General features: G+C 36.7%; 1 protein-coding gene across 5 annotated transcripts in view; it reads right to left on the reverse strand.

The window, feature by feature from the left end:
• unc13a (unc-13 homolog A (C. elegans)) overlaps positions 1 to 17889 on the reverse strand; it is an 89645-nt gene that overhangs the window by 19813 nt on the left and 51943 nt on the right. For all 5 annotated transcript variants that reach the window (XM_059341983.1, XM_059341982.1, XM_059341981.1 and 2 more), the window contains 14 exons: positions 17394 to 17547; positions 16374 to 16442; positions 15935 to 16024; positions 13973 to 14107; positions 10642 to 10775; positions 9836 to 9921; positions 8350 to 8476; positions 7725 to 7821; positions 6026 to 6169; positions 4970 to 5047; positions 4735 to 4812; positions 3463 to 3551; positions 3202 to 3348; positions 65 to 188 (listed from right to left, as the gene is read on the reverse strand). In XM_059341983.1, coding sequence (XP_059197966.1) covers positions 65 to 188; positions 3202 to 3348; positions 3463 to 3551; positions 4735 to 4812; positions 4970 to 5047; positions 6026 to 6169; positions 7725 to 7821; positions 8350 to 8476; positions 9836 to 9921; positions 10642 to 10775; positions 13973 to 14107; positions 15935 to 16024; positions 16374 to 16442; positions 17394 to 17547 — 1552 coding nt within the window. The remainder of the gene's footprint in view (positions 1 to 64; positions 189 to 3201; positions 3349 to 3462; positions 3552 to 4734; positions 4813 to 4969; positions 5048 to 6025; positions 6170 to 7724; positions 7822 to 8349; positions 8477 to 9835; positions 9922 to 10641; positions 10776 to 13972; positions 14108 to 15934; positions 16025 to 16373; positions 16443 to 17393; positions 17548 to 17889) is intronic.

A 17889-nucleotide genomic window follows, 5' to 3' on the forward strand; every position in this document is an offset into this window, starting at 1 on the left:
TTAGCATTATTTTTATGTGTATTTGTGTGACTGTGTGTGCATTCAGATGTCTGTTTTCTCTCACCGTTTGGTCTGTGAGCGGCGGCAGAACGATGGTCTTCTCCATGGTGTTCATCACCAGCTTCCACAGCTCCTTCAGCACACGTTTCAGCACAGTCTTCTCACAGATTTTAGCAAACAAAGTCAAGCTGGCAGGAGGGAGGAGGAGGGGGCAGGAGAGACAGGAAGGAATGATGAATAGAAAGCAGCAGAAGGAGGCAAACACGGGTTTCCTGAAGAAAAAAACTCACGAGGTCTGCTGTTCCAAATCCCTGTAAACCTAAAAAAACTATTTTGGGGAATTTCTCTACTGCTGTTACTCATCTAGGCTGCGTCCGAAACTCCATACTAGCATGTTATTAAGTATGTGTGTTAGATTTTCAATATGTCTAAAACAACCAGGTCTCACAGGAATCCATGAAATAGCCACGGATTCGCTTAACTCAAAATCCGTGGAATAGCCACGGAATAACTCAAATTTCCGTGAAACTGACACGGATTTCGCTACAATGCAAGTTAATGACAGTCATATCCCGTGGCTATTCCAACATACAAAGTGATTATGTACATTCACTGAGTGAATATTTAGAAAATAAAACATATATTTCTCGCTAGAAATGTGATCGAAATCCATTTTTATGCAGAAACTAAGTCAAAATATTTATTTTTTCGCTAAAAATGAGAGAACTGTCCGCCATGTTTTTTGTTCTGACCACCGGAAGCTTAAAAGTCACGTGACTTGGAACAAACCAATAGGAACAAATATTAACTTGCATTGTAGCGAAATCCGTGTCAGTTTCACGGAAATTTGAGTGATTCCGGGGCTATTCCACGGATTTTGAGTTAAGTGAATCCGTGGCAATTTCACGGATTCCTGTGAGACCAGGTTCGTCTAAAAACAATAGAATATATTGATTGCATATTATATGCAGGGAAATGTACCAGTATGCAGATACTATGCTGACAAGAATCATGTTCTTCAATTTTTCAAGCGCATTCAACACCATCCAACCCAACATACTCAAAAACAAGCTGACAGAGATGGGAGTGGATCAATCCTTCATCTCCTGGATCACAGATTACCTGACAGGAAGACCACAGTATGTCAGGTTGGGGAACTGTGTTTCTGGGACATTAATGAGCAGCACAGGTGCTCCACAAGGCACTGTTCTGGCTCCACTCCTGTTCACACTGTACACAGGGGCTCCACAAGGCACTGTTCTGGCTCCACTCCTGTTCTCACTGTACACAGCGGACTTCAAATACAACTCTGAGTCCTGCCACATCCAGAAGTACTCCGATGACACTGCTATTGTGGCGTGTATCAGGAATGGACAGGAATCTGAATATAGGGATCTGATAAAAGCCTTCAGTGACTGGAGTCACAAGAACTATCTCCTCCTGAACACCTCAAAGACTAAGGAAATGATCATAGATTTCCGCAGACTCAAGCCCCTCTTCAGCCAGTGAATACCTGTGGGGTGGACATCGAAGTGGTGCCAAGTTCTAAGTATCTAGGTGTATACCTGGATAATAAGTTGGACTGGTCCCTAAACACAGACGCTCTCTACAAAAAGGGGCAGAGCCGCCTCTTTTTCTTAAGGAAGCTCAGATGTCTTGACATCTGTAGTGCGATGCTGCAGATGTTTTATCAGTCTGTGGTGGTAGTGTGTTGTTTTATGCTGCAGTCTGCTGGGGAGACAGACTGGAGGAGGTGGTGGAGGGATGCATTGTCAAGATGTTCTAGTCCATCCTGAAATACCCAGATCATCTGCTACACAAAACCTTTATGGACCAAAAAAACAGCAGTAGGCGGCTCCTCTCTCTCCGTTGCAGGACGGAGAGATTTAAAAGATCCTTCACTCCTACAGCCTTCAGGCTGTCTCATTCTAACAGAGTTACCAGACTAACTAAATTTCCCCTCGGGGATAAATTAAGTAATTTTGATTTGACTGACTTAAATAACGCAAAATGCAGGGACAACAATGCTCATAACAGAGGAGCAGACAGCTCTGTTATCAATAACACTTATATAAGTATTAGATTTCACTTTGTGAGGTGCAATATAAAAACTGAAGAGGTTCATTATGCTTGCTGTCAGGTATTGCAGTAGAGCTACGTTGGCGTGGGCTACCATGGCTTATCTTGACACAATCCACAGCACGACTGAAATTCATCTCACAAGTACGGAAATAACAGAAATATTCAACCTGTGTGTATAACTCCCCCTGAGCTGCAGATATACACAAATTTATGATTAGTAAACCAAAAGCTGAAGTACCCACTTTAGGACTGGACCAGTCCACACACACACACACACACACACACACACACACACACACACACCAAGGTTATTATAGTTAACGAAAACTAACAAAATAACGAAATCTAAAATAGAAAAAACATTTTTGTTAACTGAAATAAAAATAAAAACAAGAGTTTTTTAAAAAACGATAACTAACTGAAACTGTATTGTGTGGTTACAAAACTAACTAAAATTATAGTGAAAATGTCCTTAGTTTTCGTCTTTGTCAACTTTTTTCATACATAATTCAGTGTTTCTATTTGAACATGCAGGAACACATGGTAAATATGTTTACTGAGACTGGGATGTCTACACTTCAACCAAAATACAAAACACCCCGAACTGTAAGAGTTAATAACCTTATTGAGGCTAAGATGGATAAACAAAAGGAAATGAAGGCACATATCCATTACAAAAAAACTAAAACTAACACTAAAACTAATAAAAACTAAACTAAAACTAAGCATTTTCAAAAAATAAAAACTAAACTAAAACTAGCAAACTCACTCTAAAAACTAAAACTAACTGAATTTGAAAACAAAAATTCACAACGAAATTAAAACTAAAACTAATGAAAAATCCAAAACTATTATAACCTTGACACACACACACACACACACACACCCCTTTAAACCCCTTTAAATGAAGTTGAAGTGCTGTCTAGGAAGCCAAACTAACAGTTGGCCATATAACCGTCTACACATCAAACTGAAATCACAACATTTTCATCCAAATATTTTTCACCCTGCAAGGACTTTAACAAAACACAGTTTGCGTGTGGTTGAAATGCCAAATCACACAGAAAAGCAAAGTGTGGACCAGGCCTTCGACTCTTCTAAAATGGCAGAATGCCTCACTTGCTGTCCAGGAACTCCATGATGGGCTGCAGGACGTTGTCAGCATCCTGGGCCACGCTGCTCGCATTTCCTACATTCGAGGTTCCCTTCACTTGAGCCAAGATGTCTCCCATCTGCTTCACATTCTCCTCTATGTGAGGCTGGAAACTAGACAAGAAAAGTAAAAGAGGCTTTTTAAAGAAATCTGCACTGTCACACTGTTTAAATATGCATCACACTGATGTCAGACTTATGCATGAAAGGTTTTGCGTGTGTTTCTACCTGACAGCGAACACTCTGCTGAGATCATCCATGACATTGTTGAGCTTCACCTGCAGGTCTTTCAAGATATCACTCGCCTCCACACACAGCTAAAGTATGTGCATAGAAAAACACACACTCACATAGGTAATGATGACACTTTGACCAAATAACTAACACATGCACACAAAACTAAGCTGGTGAATAATACTTGTTGGGAGCTGCAATTAACAGGCAAACTCCAGGTCTCAGAAGTAAAGCCAATGCAGAACTGCCTTAAATCTATATTCTTTTTAATGGCCAGCAGGGGATGACTCCACCATTTGCAAAAAGAAGGCATATTGTAAGTCAGGGTGGGCAACCTTTACTAACTAAAGAGCCACTGTTGGCCAAAAAAACGAGAAAATGGCAGAATGGAGCCGCAAAACCCTTATATTGAGCTTAAAATGAAAATTAAACAGCCTAATGAGTCTAAATTAGCCTACCAACATTATTAATAGTCATATTGGGCATTTATTAATATGATTTTGAAGACTAGTCTATCTAGGGGAACTCAAAACTAAACTCAAAGTTGGCAAAACTTAAAGGTTAAGGCGCCGGCTGAAGAGTTATGAAGCGTATTTTAGTTGACTTAAATATCAATTTTTTTTTAATATGTTGTAAAAAGGCTATACAATTTTACAATTGAAGAATACAAATGGTTTTTGGTATACATTGACAAAAATTTTAATGTAAAAATATATATAAACTTTTTTTGTCTCAGCCACAGCCTGCAGGCGGCCTAAAGAGCCACATGAGGCTCTGGAGCCACAGGTTGACCACCCCTGTTGTAAGTCAATCAGAAAATTACCCTACTTCTCACTTGATTTAATACTTTAGTAAAGATTTTCCTAATGAGTTGGGGTCAATTGCTAGTTTTTCTTCAATACAGCATGGTGTTCATTTTGTAAATTTAGATTAACCATTTAGAGTAAAATCTACAATAAGGCAAGCTGTACTTTAGTGTGATAATGCATGTCCCAATAAATCTCAATGTTAACATGAATTATGGATGCACCTTGCTAACCAAGCTAACTAGCTAGCGCTCCGTGGTAACCTAGCATATACTGTGCTAACTGTACATTGCCCAGCTGGGCTGGTAAACTGTGTAACCTCCATAGCTCCACCCTCTTTTACAAATATGGTCACTTATGACTCCAAAAAAACAAAATGATGATGGCCCAAAATGCCAAACCGTTGTCCAGAAACCAGTGGTTAGAACTCCTGAGAGGACAGAAATACATAAACACTCACATCCTTTCCACCCATGGCCTCAAACATCTTCTCCAGCTGAACTCTCAGCTGTTGTATGTTGTTGATCAGGATGCAGGGCTGAGGACAGAAAGAAGAATTGATCAGTCTTCTTGTTTGTTCAGGATCCAAAGAAACCATATAGTTCTGTTTATGATGTAGATGCTCATGTTTTCAAGCAAAGAGAAAACAAATAGAAACTCAAGTGTATTTTTTCATCAAGTCTTTGACCACTCACCACTTTCTCCATGGTAACATAGTTGGCAAACAGCTTGGAGATGATATCAGCGTAGGACAGGAGCACATTGCTGATGGTCTGGAGAGGGAAACGAGAAACAGCAACAGGCCATTTATCATCAGGCTGTACTTCTGACTACTTTAAAGCAGTAGTTCTCAACCTTTTTGAGTCGCGACCCCCAATTTAACAAGCATGTTGTCGGCGACCCCCGTTCACTGAACAGAATCTCACAGTTCAGATCATACAAACTCAGTTGATATGACGAATTTTGGACAAATAATGAAGCAGACAACAACTAAAACATCTTTCTGTCTGTGCATTTAAATATATATATTTTATATGTTATTGTTACTTTTAATCTAAGTCCTTTGCTATCAGTTTAAAGGTCCATTCTGACCTCCTGAGTGTGTAACAGTCAGCTTCAAGCCAGAGACTCCTTGGAAAGTAATAACTTGATACTTTGGGATTTGTCAGAAATGACACAAAATTACCCCCCAAAAAATCAAATTGACCACAAAATGACACAAAAGGATAAAAAAATACATAAAATTAAGCAAAAAAGGCCTCAAATGGACCACAAAATGACACAAAATGACCAAAAAAGATACAAATTGACCAAAAAAGACACAAAATGACCAAAAAAAGACACAAATTGACCACAAAATGATCAAAAAAACACATAAAATGACAAAAAAAAGACAAAATGACCCAAAAAAGACACAAAATTACCAAATAAAGACACAAAATGACAAAAAAGACACAAAATTACCAAAAAAGACACAATTACCAAAAAAGACACAAAATTACCAAAAAAAACCCAAAACAAAATGACCAAAAAAAAGGACATTAAATGACCAAAAAGACTAAAACACATGAACACTTTAACACAGTGGAGACAGAGCTGACTTCCAAAATGATTTGGCGACCCCCAGAAATCATCTCAAGACCCCAATTGGGGTCCCGACCCCAAGGTTGAGAATAGCTGCTTTAAAGAACCCTTTTGTTGTACATTGATGTTGTACGGTATGATTTGAGTGAAGATTGAACTGAATCTACCTTAGCAAATCGCTTCATGTAATGTCCTACGATCTGTGGATCTGGACACTCCAGCTTCCTGATGATCTCGAAGCTCTGGTTGAGCTGGGAAAACACATCTACGACCGAGCAGGAGAACAGAGCGTGTTCTGATGTGACCTGGAACTGTAGGGCAGAAAAGGTGTGCAAGGAGATTAAAAAAAAGTGGGGAAAAAATAATGTAGAAACGCATTAGTGATTAGGGATAAATAGGAGGAGCAGATGAGAAGCTGGGATTCAACAAGAGATGACCTCTTGGAACCTAAGACTGTATACATGGACCATTAGACGCTTTTTTAAACTGGACCTTTGATATCCTTCACCACATGTTCAGCACCTCAGACCCCCTAGAGCCAACCAGCCTTATAGCCAGTTAGACAGCCATCCGGTGACAGCTGGGAGCTCCTGTCTGTCTCCTTGTAATTGGCTGCTGGTTAGCACCTGCTCCCTAATTGGATAGAGGTGAGTGTGTAGGTGCTCCTCTGGGGAGTCTGGGTAATGAGGTGGAGACAGCTTTCCTGCAGTCAAAACTCTGGAATAAGGCCATTAATTCACAATATCCTGCTGTCACAGAGTTGTCTCCCTCCAGAAATACATGCACGTCTCCACCACGCTTCTTTAAACTTCCAAAGAGTAGGACAGGAGAATTTAAGTTTGCAGATCATGAGTTTTTAAAGTCGAAGCATGTCTGTTTTTTCTGTCAATGTCGATTTCCTCATCATTAAACTGCTTTTAGGCCATATTGCACACACCAAACCAAATAAAGAGTGTGGTTATTTAATTTTGTGACCATTTAGTTCTCTTAATGTGAGTTTTCCTGATGGTATGTTTCCATTTCTGAGACTTTTTTGGGGGGAAATCCTATGTTTTTAATTCAACACCTCATCCATATTCAACATTTGCTGCTCAAACAGCTTTAAACAGACTTTAGCTTTAAACAGGCTCCTCCGGAGGCACGGCACCTTGTTTGGCCTGGAAAAGCAAAAAGTGACACAAAAAAGTCAAAAACTCTATGTAGACTTTTTGGGATGAATTTAGCTTTGCGGCCAACTTCTAGAGTGTACATGTAAAGTTTGCATGAAGTCGAAGCATGTCTGTTTTTTCTGTCAATGTCGATTTCCTCATCATTAAACTACTTTTAGGCCATATTGCACACACCAAACCAAATAAAGAGTGTGGTTATTTAATTTTGTGACCATTTAGTTCTCTTAATGTGAGTTTTCCTGATGGTATGTTTCCATTTCTGAGACTTTTTTGGGGGGAAATCCTATGTTTTTAATTCAACACCTCATCCATATTCAACATTTGCTGCTCAAACAGCTTTAAACAGTATCAGAATGTCAACGGTCTGGAATACTTCTCTGAAACAGCTGAAGATGTGCAGGAAAGAAAGCACTTTGACTAAAAACATCCTCTTAGCCCAAATGCACTATCTGCTTTGAGTCAACGTCTGTGCGGCTGCATGTGTCCACGCTCCTGTTGTTGCCTTTGAAGAATGCAGGAGAGTTACGGGGACGTGTGGGAGGCAGAGCGGGATGGAGGCTGAAACTTTGGCTGATAACTTTGAGTGTGACAGAGGAAGTACAAAGGATGGATTACAGTAATTCTGCCTGAACAACAACAGCGACTCAGCGCTTTCCAGTTGAGTGAAAGGGAGATAAGAAGAGCTGGAAACTTTTACCCCATCTTTTTTGTCCCTCTCCAAAGCACCGTGCAGAAAGTCCCGAGACACTTCCTCGTTTTCGTCCAGCCACTGAATAACAAATGGTTCGAACCACCTGTTGGAGAGAGAGAAAAAAATATATACATGTGTCTCCAAACTAGAGGATTTCTATTGCTTTATTTGGTAACACTTTACAATAACCATCATTTATAAATGGTAAACAGATAGTTTATTAATGTTTATTCATCATTTATAAACTGTATATAGGCCATTTAGAATGGTAAATACATCATTTATTAATGTTTACATCTTTTATAAATGACAAATAGATGGTACATGAATGTAAGTTTATAGTTACTTTACCATTAGCAAACAATTACATTATAATTATGATTTAGTTTTTGAGATTTAGTTGCACTCAATATAACATTTTTAACAACATATTCAGTATGTTAATGATTTTTAAATGAGTCATATAACTTTAAGAAATTGGTTGAAAACATTTAAAGATTAAATATGTACAGCACTTTGTAAATGGTTAATAATTGGTCTATAAACCATCTATAAACATTACTTAGTTGGTTACTGTAAAGTGTTACCCTTTATTTTTATTTTCAGTGAAAGTCAACAAGTTGCTACTCACGCAGGATATTCAGGTACTCTGCTCTTAAAGAATGGCAGGTCTTTGCAGTACTCATTGTACAGCCACTTCACCTTGAAGTGCAGGTTCATGTAATCTGCACTCTTGCACAAGCGATTTTTTTCATGTTCTGAGACAAAAAAATAAAGCAGACAAATGCACTTTGAGTAAAAAGCTACATTTTCCATTGGGCATTTAAGCTACCTGCAATTTCCACAGATGTATTGTGCACACAGACCCACAGTCAGACACACATCCTTACAGACTTCATGAATATAATTGATAGTTTAATTATACAAACATGTATTGTAAGGTTGTTTAAGTCTTAACCAGTTTAAGACCGAGCAGTATTAAGTTTAGCATGAAGCTAACAATCTGCATCTCCTTATCCATTAGCAACAAATGCTTTCAATACTTCAGCTGGTATGGCCACAAACATTTACTTATGATTGTTCAGTCATGATAAAATCTTCTATTTGAAGCCTTCCTACCTACTACTATCCAAATTGATAACCCACGCTTTGTCATGGCTCTCTGTATACTTTATTCAAGAGGGAATCTATATTTCCCACAGTCAAGGATACGCCAATGATTAACATTAACTAGATGCATTGCATCAAACGCTGCAGTGCTCCATAATACAGCAGCGGTAACCATTTTGGCTACATGGGTTATTACAGGAGCTAAGGTTAGACTTCCAAAATCCCCCCAAAATAATTAAAAATGTAATAAAATATGTCCCTAGGCACAAGGGTTAAACCAATGAAGACAACTTTATACACTACTGGTCAAAAGTTTTAGAACACACCAACTTTTCCAGAATTTAATTGAAAATGATGCAGTTTAATGTCTCAGTGTACTCTGAAATTAATGCACATTTGCAACATTTAAAATTCTTTATTGAGCATGATAGTGTTTTGAAAGTTAAAAAAAAGATTTAAAATCACATTTTATGTTGGACTAAAGGACTAAAAAAAGACACAAAATGACTAAAAAAAGACACAAAATGACCAAAAAAAGACACAAAATGACTAAAAAAAGACACAAAATGACCAAAAAAAGACACAAAATGACTTACAGAGACATGAAAAGAATTCAAAAATGGACAAAATAGCCCAAGACTCCATAGAGTTAAGTTGTTAACCCATTTCTTGTTCCCTGAAAAAAGGCCTACTTGTATAATTCTGAAATGTACATTATATTTTACCTTTTTTTATTTACCTCTGGCAGTTCACCACTTACCTTTGTACCCTTTCAAGCTGTTGATTTGACTTGAACTGCTTGATTTTCAATAAAAAACTGGAAAAATTGGGGTGTTCTAAAACTTTTGACCAGTAGTGTATCTTATTATGACAAATAAACCCCTTCATACTGTTTAATGTGTCAATAGTGCCTGAACCACAAAATCACAATTATATAACGAGTCTCACTTTTTCTGACAAGGTTTGGGTCAGTTCAGAGCCTCAGTATGTCAATGACTTGCACTCACCCTCCATTGCATACTTCATATCCTGAGCAAACAGGTTCCACATCACTTCAGCACTGATTTTACCCACGTTGAGCTCCTGGGGAAACCTTGATGGAGGAGAGAAGGAGAAAGGCTTACTGTATATGCACTTCCAGGCAAGGTTATAATAGTTTTGCATTTTTTATTAGTCTTAGTTTTAATTTCGTTGTGAATTTTTGTTTTCAAATTCAGTTAGTTTTAGTTAGTTTTTAGAGTGAGTTTGATAGTTTTAGTTTAGTTTTTATTTTTTGAAAATGCTTAGTTTTAGTTTAGTTTTTATTAGTTTTAGTGTTAGTTTTAGTTTTTTTGTAATGGGGTATTTGTTCGGTGCAAGATTCAAAATAAGGTCAAAATAAATGTTTCCTTTATTTCCTTTTAGTATCCATCTCAGCTCCAATAAGTTTATTAAGTCATAAAACCAGATAGATGAAATAGATTTCATGTCAACCAAAAAGGTTTACGTATGAAAAAAGTTGACAAAGACGAAAACGAAGGACATTTTCACTATAATTTGAGTTAGTTTTAATTAGTTTTGTAACCACACAATACAGTTCCAGTTAGTTATCGTTTTTTAAAAAGCTCTCATTTTTATTTTTATTTCAGTTAACAAAAATGTTTTTTCAATTCTAGTTTTCGTTATTTCGTTAGTTTTCGTTAACTATAATAACCTTGCTTCCAGGGAGAAGGTATACAAAACTGAATGAGCCGAACAGAGAGATGGAGAAGGAAATGTGATCAAATATGAAGTTGTGGAAGAAAATTAGACAATACACAGTCCAGAGACTCACTGGTTCAGGCAGGGAGTGTAGGAGTTCTTGTCCTCCTCGATTATGGAGACAATAAGTGTGATGAGCTTGGACCAGAAATCCAGATTCTTGATGCTGGGTCCCTGCTCCTCCGGAGGCACGGCACCTTGTTTGGCCTGGAAAAGCAAAAAGTGACACAAAAAAAGTCAAAAACTCTATGTAGATCATGAGTTTTTAAAGTCGAAGCAGTCTGTTTTTTCTGTCAATGTCGATTTCCTCATCATTAAACTGCTTTTAGGCCATATTGCACACACCAAACCAAATAAAGAGTGTGGTTATTTAATTTTGTGACCATTTAGTTCTCTTAATGTGAGTTTTCCTGATGGTATGTTTCCATTTCTGAGACTTTTTTGTGGGGAAATCCTATGTTTTTAATTCAACACCTCATCCATATTCAACATTTGCTGCTCAAACAGCTTTAAACAGACTCAGAATGTCAACGGTCTGGAATACTTCTTTGAAACAGCTGAAGATGTGCAGGAAAGAAAGAAAAAAAAACTACAAAACGAAGTCGAGCACCGCAGGGGTTGAACAGTGAAGAATGATCTTGCAGAGATTTCAACAAAATATAGCAACATCCCCCAGGATGAAATGTTTTATTCAAAGAGAAAAATGCTTATTTGAAATTCACGAGGGAGTCTGAACGGAGTTGGTGCTTTAATGAGGACTCAAAGCAGGTTCTAGAAATCCCCGTTGAAATCCGATGCCGGACTGATGGATGGGGAAGCCTGGCCTACCCAGACTGGGAGGATGATGGGACTCACCACACACACAATACCTTTTACACAACACTGAGTAAAATACAGAAATCAAGCAAAACTGGTACAGTCGTAACATTCTAAAATCATTTGGCGAAGCCAAGTTATCTCATTAGTCCAGGAAACTGCTAAGTGAGTTAGTCAGTGATTTATCCCACTAGTTTCTTCTGAGAGAGTGAACCAAATTACAGCCAAAGAAAAAGAAAAGTGCATCAATCATTGGACACAGTCAAAGTGAACTTCACTGCTTTTTAGCACTGAACAGACTCCACAGAGTGGCAGATTATTCAGGTGGCGTAAGTCAGTAGTTCTCAACCTTTTTGAGTCGTGACCCTCAATTTAACATGCATGTCATCCGCGACCCCCGCTCACTGAACACAATCTCACACGTACAGTTCAGATCACCCCAAAAAAGAAACAAAATGACCAAAAAAAGACACTAAATGACCAAGAAGACACTAAATGACCAAAAAAAGACATTAAATGACCAAAAAAGACTCAAAATGACCAAAAAAAGACACAAAATGACCAAAAAAAGACAAAATGACACAAAAAATAAAAAAAATACCAAAAAAAGACACAAAATTACCAAAAAAGACACAAATTGACCAGAAAATGATCAAAAAAAGACACAAAATGATAAAAAAAAAGACATTAAATGACCAAAAAGACTAAAACACATGAACACTTTAACACAGTGGAGACAGAGCTGGCTTCCAAAATGATTTGGCGACCCCCAGAAATCATCTCGCGACCCCAAGGTTGAGAATAGCTGGCGTAAGTGACCAGAAACCCAGAAGGACATCAACTAAATACAGGTTATGTGACCTCAACATGGATGTGAAGGTGGAGACAGAGCAACACATTCTGCTTCAATGTAGTCTTCATTGTATAAAGAGGTAAGAACCATGTTTTAGTTGCCAAAATAAAACTCAAAAACCAGGAATATGACCTAGCATGTGTCAGACAGTCAGCTTTGTATGGCCATATGCTTAATGTTCAGACACCATTTCCATAATCCAAGTCAAGCACTTTTCAGACCTCCATCACATGCAAAACATGCTCATGTGTTGCTTGTGTCTGTCATATCACCATTTTATTAACTCTTCACCATGACTATATTCGACCTTTGTCCTATTGCTTATTTCTGCTCTGCATGTGTCAAAAAAGGCTGTAATCATTGCTTGGCTGTGTTTTTATGCTAATGAATAGTGGACATTGTTGTTGTGTTCCTATATTAAAGCTTTGCAGCTCACGTTTGCTCTGCATGACTTCTGGACTGTCTTCAGAAAGCAAAAAACCTATTTATTCTCCTTGGCGTTCAGTCCCAGCTAGGCAAGAATCCTTGGCTTTCTTTTTACTTTTTTTTACCCTTTTTTTTTGTCTTTTTTTATCTCTAACTCTGTTTTGGATTTAGTTTTTATTACTATTTTATTATTTCATTGTTTTACTGTTTTTAGTATTTTATTGTTTCATTGTTTTTATTTATACCTATTTGTGTATGATTTATTCTATTTAATAACTGTACAGCACTTTGGTCAACTGAGGTTGTTTTTAAATGTCTATAAATAAACTTTGACTTGACTTGTTTTGTTTTGCTGTTTCTGTCTTATGGTGTCTTGCTGTCTCCGGTCTGTAAATTTTAATGATCACTTCACTGGTTTCAAAACATCTTGCCAAAGGACTGCAGTTGAAAAGTAGCCAGCTGGCCAATACTGGCACATTTTTTAGCATTGTTAATTAATGTGCATTATTCTTATAAATAAACAAATGAAATCAAATTCATTATTTACTTGGCAATTCCATGCAAGTCTGAGGGGAAAACAGCAGAACAACATATGAAGACATGCTGTCCTTGTGGTTTTTCATCATCTATTTTATTTTATTCTATTTTGTTTAATCATTAAAATATTACTATTTTAGTTTTCTTTTATTATAGGACGTTACTATGCACAAACCATTTGTTGTCTCGGTAACACTTTACAATAACCAACTAAGTAATGTTTATAGATGGTTTATAAACCAATTATTAACCATTTACAAAGTGCTATACATATTTAATCTTTAAATGTTTTCAACCAATTTCTTAAAGGTATATGAATCACTTCAAAATCATTAACATACTTAATATGGTGTTAAAAATGTTAAAATGAGTGCAACTAAAACTATTAATAAACTATTAATTATAATTTAATTGTTTGTTAATGGTAAAGTAACTATAAACTTATATTTAAATACCATCTATTTGTCATTTATAAATGATTTAGTTAGTTAAACATTAATAAATTATCTATTTACCATTCTAAATGGCCTACATACGGTTTATAAATGATGATTAAACATTAATAAACTATCTGTTTACCATTTATAAATGATGGTTATTGTAAAGTGTTACCGTTGTCTCTTATTTTCTTACACATGGAGCTATTATACTCTCATTACCTTTGGCACTTTATTCCACTTTTGCCAAGAAGAAAACTGATATTTAAACATTTTGACAGAAAGAGACATTTTCTCCCACCTACACAGATATTCAACACATTGCTGCTTCTTACCGGGTCTGTCTGATACTCGCGGCTGTACAGCTCATGGCAGTTATTGAAGATGTACTCGTAGGTGGAGTTGAGACAAGCTTTGACACAATCCTTCACCACCTGACTGGCTCTGGGTGGAGACTGAAGCTCTTGCACCTGAAGACCCACACAGAAAAGAGAGAGAGACGGTTAAAGAAGGCAGGCGAAATGAGAATAATTCAGCAAGTTATGGCACTTACACTGCAAAAAAGCCAACTTGTATTTTTTGGCCTAAAACAGTGATTTAAGTTGGTTTAACTTGGAAATATAAATTATTGATATTTAGGGCAATAATGTAAGTTAGCACAACAAAGGAAGCCAGTTGTCTGCTCAAAAACAAGTTTGTGAGTTGTTGTTACTTATATCTTTAAGTTGGGGTTCACAACAAGGGACAGTAGTTCTGATAACTCTTATTTCTTTGTTGGGAAATGCAGGAAAGTGGTGAAATTTGGTCATTAGCGAAAGTTAGCGGGTGGCTAACTGATGCTATCGGTTAACTGATGCTAGCGGCTAACTGATGCTAGCGGCGCTGCTTGTTACAGCTACAAGAGTAGCCATTAGCGTATCAATGCTAACTCAAAATTGTGGTCTCAACATTAGCTGACATTTCATAGCGGCGTTACAATCGTGCCAATTCAGCACATTGCAGAAGTTAGCAGAAGTAAGGATTAAAAGTTATTACAATGTAAAATTATTAGTACAACTTACAGTTGAGTTGACAAAAATCTGAATTCAGAGTTGAGCAAACTCAAAAACAAAACTATAAATACAAATAAAATATTTAGTTTAATTGTCCAACTTAAAATTTTATCGAAGTTTGTTTCTTTTTTTGCAGTGTAAGGGTTGTCTTCATGTTTGTCTTGATTGTAAAGACAATTTACTTATAAACATTTGAAGGGCAGCTTCTTTCCACACGTGTGTTCAACTGATTTAGCTGTCTTGTTGTTGACAATTTCACAACAGTCCAGTGTTTTCTTTTTAACCATTCCTGGGTGCGTTCTGACTCATTTTCCTGCTGGAGGACTGATGATATTCAATGGAAACACAGCTTTGTAACCTTGGTAATCTCCTGATTTCATGATTCTATGCACAGATTCATGGCTCCCAGTACCGGAGGCAGCAACGCAACCCCAAAACCTACACTTTCTCTCATGTAGCAGCAGAATTAATTCTGTTCTCCATTCAAAAAGAATGGAAATGGAAAACAGTAACAGGGTTCAAGATAAACCAATAGTTTGAATCCAATTATTTCATGCAAATTCTAAAAAGGTGCCAATAATATATAAATAATATTGTCCAGGGGAGGCTTGGATTTGTGAGTGAATAAGCTAGGATTCTTTATATATATATATGTATATATATATATATATATATATATAGTACAGGCCAAAAGTTTGGACACACCTTCTCATTCAATGTGTTTCCTTTATTTTCATGACTATTGACATTGTAGATTCATCAAAACTATTAATGAACACATGTGGAATTATGTACTTAACAAAAAAGTGTGAAATAACTGAAAACATGTCTTATATTCTAGTAAGCAAAGGGTGGTTACTTTGAGGAATCTAAAATACAAGACATGTTTTCAGTTATTTCACACTTTTTTGTTAAGTACATAATTCCATATGTGTTCATTCATAGTTTTGATGCCTTCAGTGAGAATCTACAATGTAAATAGTCATGAAAATAAAGAAAACGCATTGAATGAGAAGGTGTGTGTCCAAACTTTTGGCCTGTACTGTATATATATATATACATATCAGGTTGTTAGCTCTACCTAATAAATACATAAAGCATGTGGAAACCAGAGATGTCTAAATCATCACAAATTTCTGTAAGAAATGTTATTTAAAAAAACAAATGCTTGTGTGCCAGTTTTGGTATAATTTAGTATAAAGAACAAAATCTACAAGAAAAGATGATGAGATGATGAGATGGTACCTTCATTCTGAAGAAGGTGATACTGGTGAGGAGGTCCACGGTGGACTTGAGGTCCTGCAGCCTCTCAGGACTGCTGGCAGGGAAGTTGTTCTGCAAAAAAAAAAGTAATACAGTGAGAAACAACACATGGCAATCATCATATCAATCCTTGTCCACTCTGTGTTTGTGTGACACAATAGACAACACTTGTTACTGTGTGGGTGTGCAGATGAGTCTGTGCATGTTTTCCAGAGGAGCTGTCAGTCTAATTAACACATCCGCCTGCTGTGTTGGACTGTTTCTCACAGAGAGAATGGAAAGGAAAGGAGAAGTACAGCTGAGAATAAGAGGTAGAGGTGGGTTGATGTTCTTCCAAGCAGCTTGACTATTAGTTGTATTCATTTATACACTTTGAAAGATAATATATGAGTCCAAACAATAAGATGGAGAGCAATCTTACGCGGTACATGGACAAGTCGATCCTCAGAGAGTTGTGCAGCTGGTCGAGAAGCTTGACAAATCGCTCTTTCTGTGGGAATTACAACACAGATATCAACATTATCAGAACTGCTGCTTAATCTATACAGGCATATATATATATACACTACTGGTCAAAAGTTTTAGAACACCCCAATTTTTCCAGTTTTTTGTTGAAATTCAAGCAGTTCAAGTCAAATGAACAGCTTGAAAGGGTCCAAAGGTAAGTGGTGAACTGCCAGAGGTAAATAAAAAAAGGTAAGCTTAACCAAAACTGAAAAATAATGTACATTTCAGAATTATACAAGTAGGCCTTTTTCAGGGAACAAGAAATGGGTTAACAACTTAACTCTATGGAGTCTTGGGCTATTTTGTCCATTTTTGAATTCTTTTCATGTCTTTGTAAGTTGTCTTTGTAAGTGTCTTTTTTTAGTCATTTTGTGTCTTTTTTAAGTCATTTTGTGTCTTTTGGTGTCTTTTTTTGGTCATTTTGTGTCTTTTTTTAGTCCTTTAGTCCAACATAAAATGTGATTTTGAATCTTTGTTTTACTTTCAAAACACTATCATGCTCAATCAAGAATTTTAATTGTTGCAAATGTGCATTAATGTCAGAGTACACTGAGACATAAAACTGCATCATTTTCAATTAAATTCTGGAAAAGTTGGTGTGTTCTAAAACTTTTGACCAGTAGTATATATATATATATATATATATATATATAATTTTGTTTCAGATGGGATCTTGGCCTCTGAGAAATCATTATTTTGCATTTTCTACTAGAGCCAGAAAGATATATTGGTTGACACATATTATCGGCATATAAACAAAGAGTATTAAAGAGTTAATTGATATGATTGATGACAACGACAAAAACACTTTTTTTCCCCATTTTTTAAAATAAAAAAATAACTCTTTTAAGGAAAGTATGATATTTTGGTTTTCCTACGACCCATATAGTTATATTTAATGAGTTTTACTGTTGAATGTATTGTAGTGACTCACCCCAAAGTTAGAAGCAGCAAAGCGATCGGAGGCAGAGACGTTGTTAGTTGCCTGGGTGGTGTGAGCGTAGTAAGCGTTGATGTTAGCCAGCAGGGTGCTCATCACTGCAGGCACACCTGGGCACATGTACTTAGATGACAGGCAGGCAAAGTGACTGTAAAAGAGGGAGAGACATGTAACCATATACAAATATATTATAATAGTCATGTACTGACAGTGGCGGTTCTAGACCAGTTTTACTGTGGGGGCCAAGGAGGGGCCAGTGTTTAATCAGAGGGGCACATTAGCACATGAAAAAATGGCAAAGATGATATTTAAGCATTCAAAATCTTTGAATGTCTTGAAAAAGACACAAAATGACCAAAAAAGACACAAAATGAGAAGACAGAATAACAAAAAAAACCCCACAGAAGACATAAAAATTACAAAAAAAGACACAAAATGACCAAAAAAAGACACAAAATAACTAAAACAAACACAAAAAGACACATAAATG

Source organism: Centropristis striata, chromosome 9 (assembly GCF_030273125.1).
Source record: "Centropristis striata isolate RG_2023a ecotype Rhode Island chromosome 9, C.striata_1.0, whole genome shotgun sequence".
In the NCBI taxonomy this organism is placed as follows: domain Eukaryota; kingdom Metazoa; phylum Chordata; class Actinopteri; order Perciformes; family Serranidae; genus Centropristis; species Centropristis striata.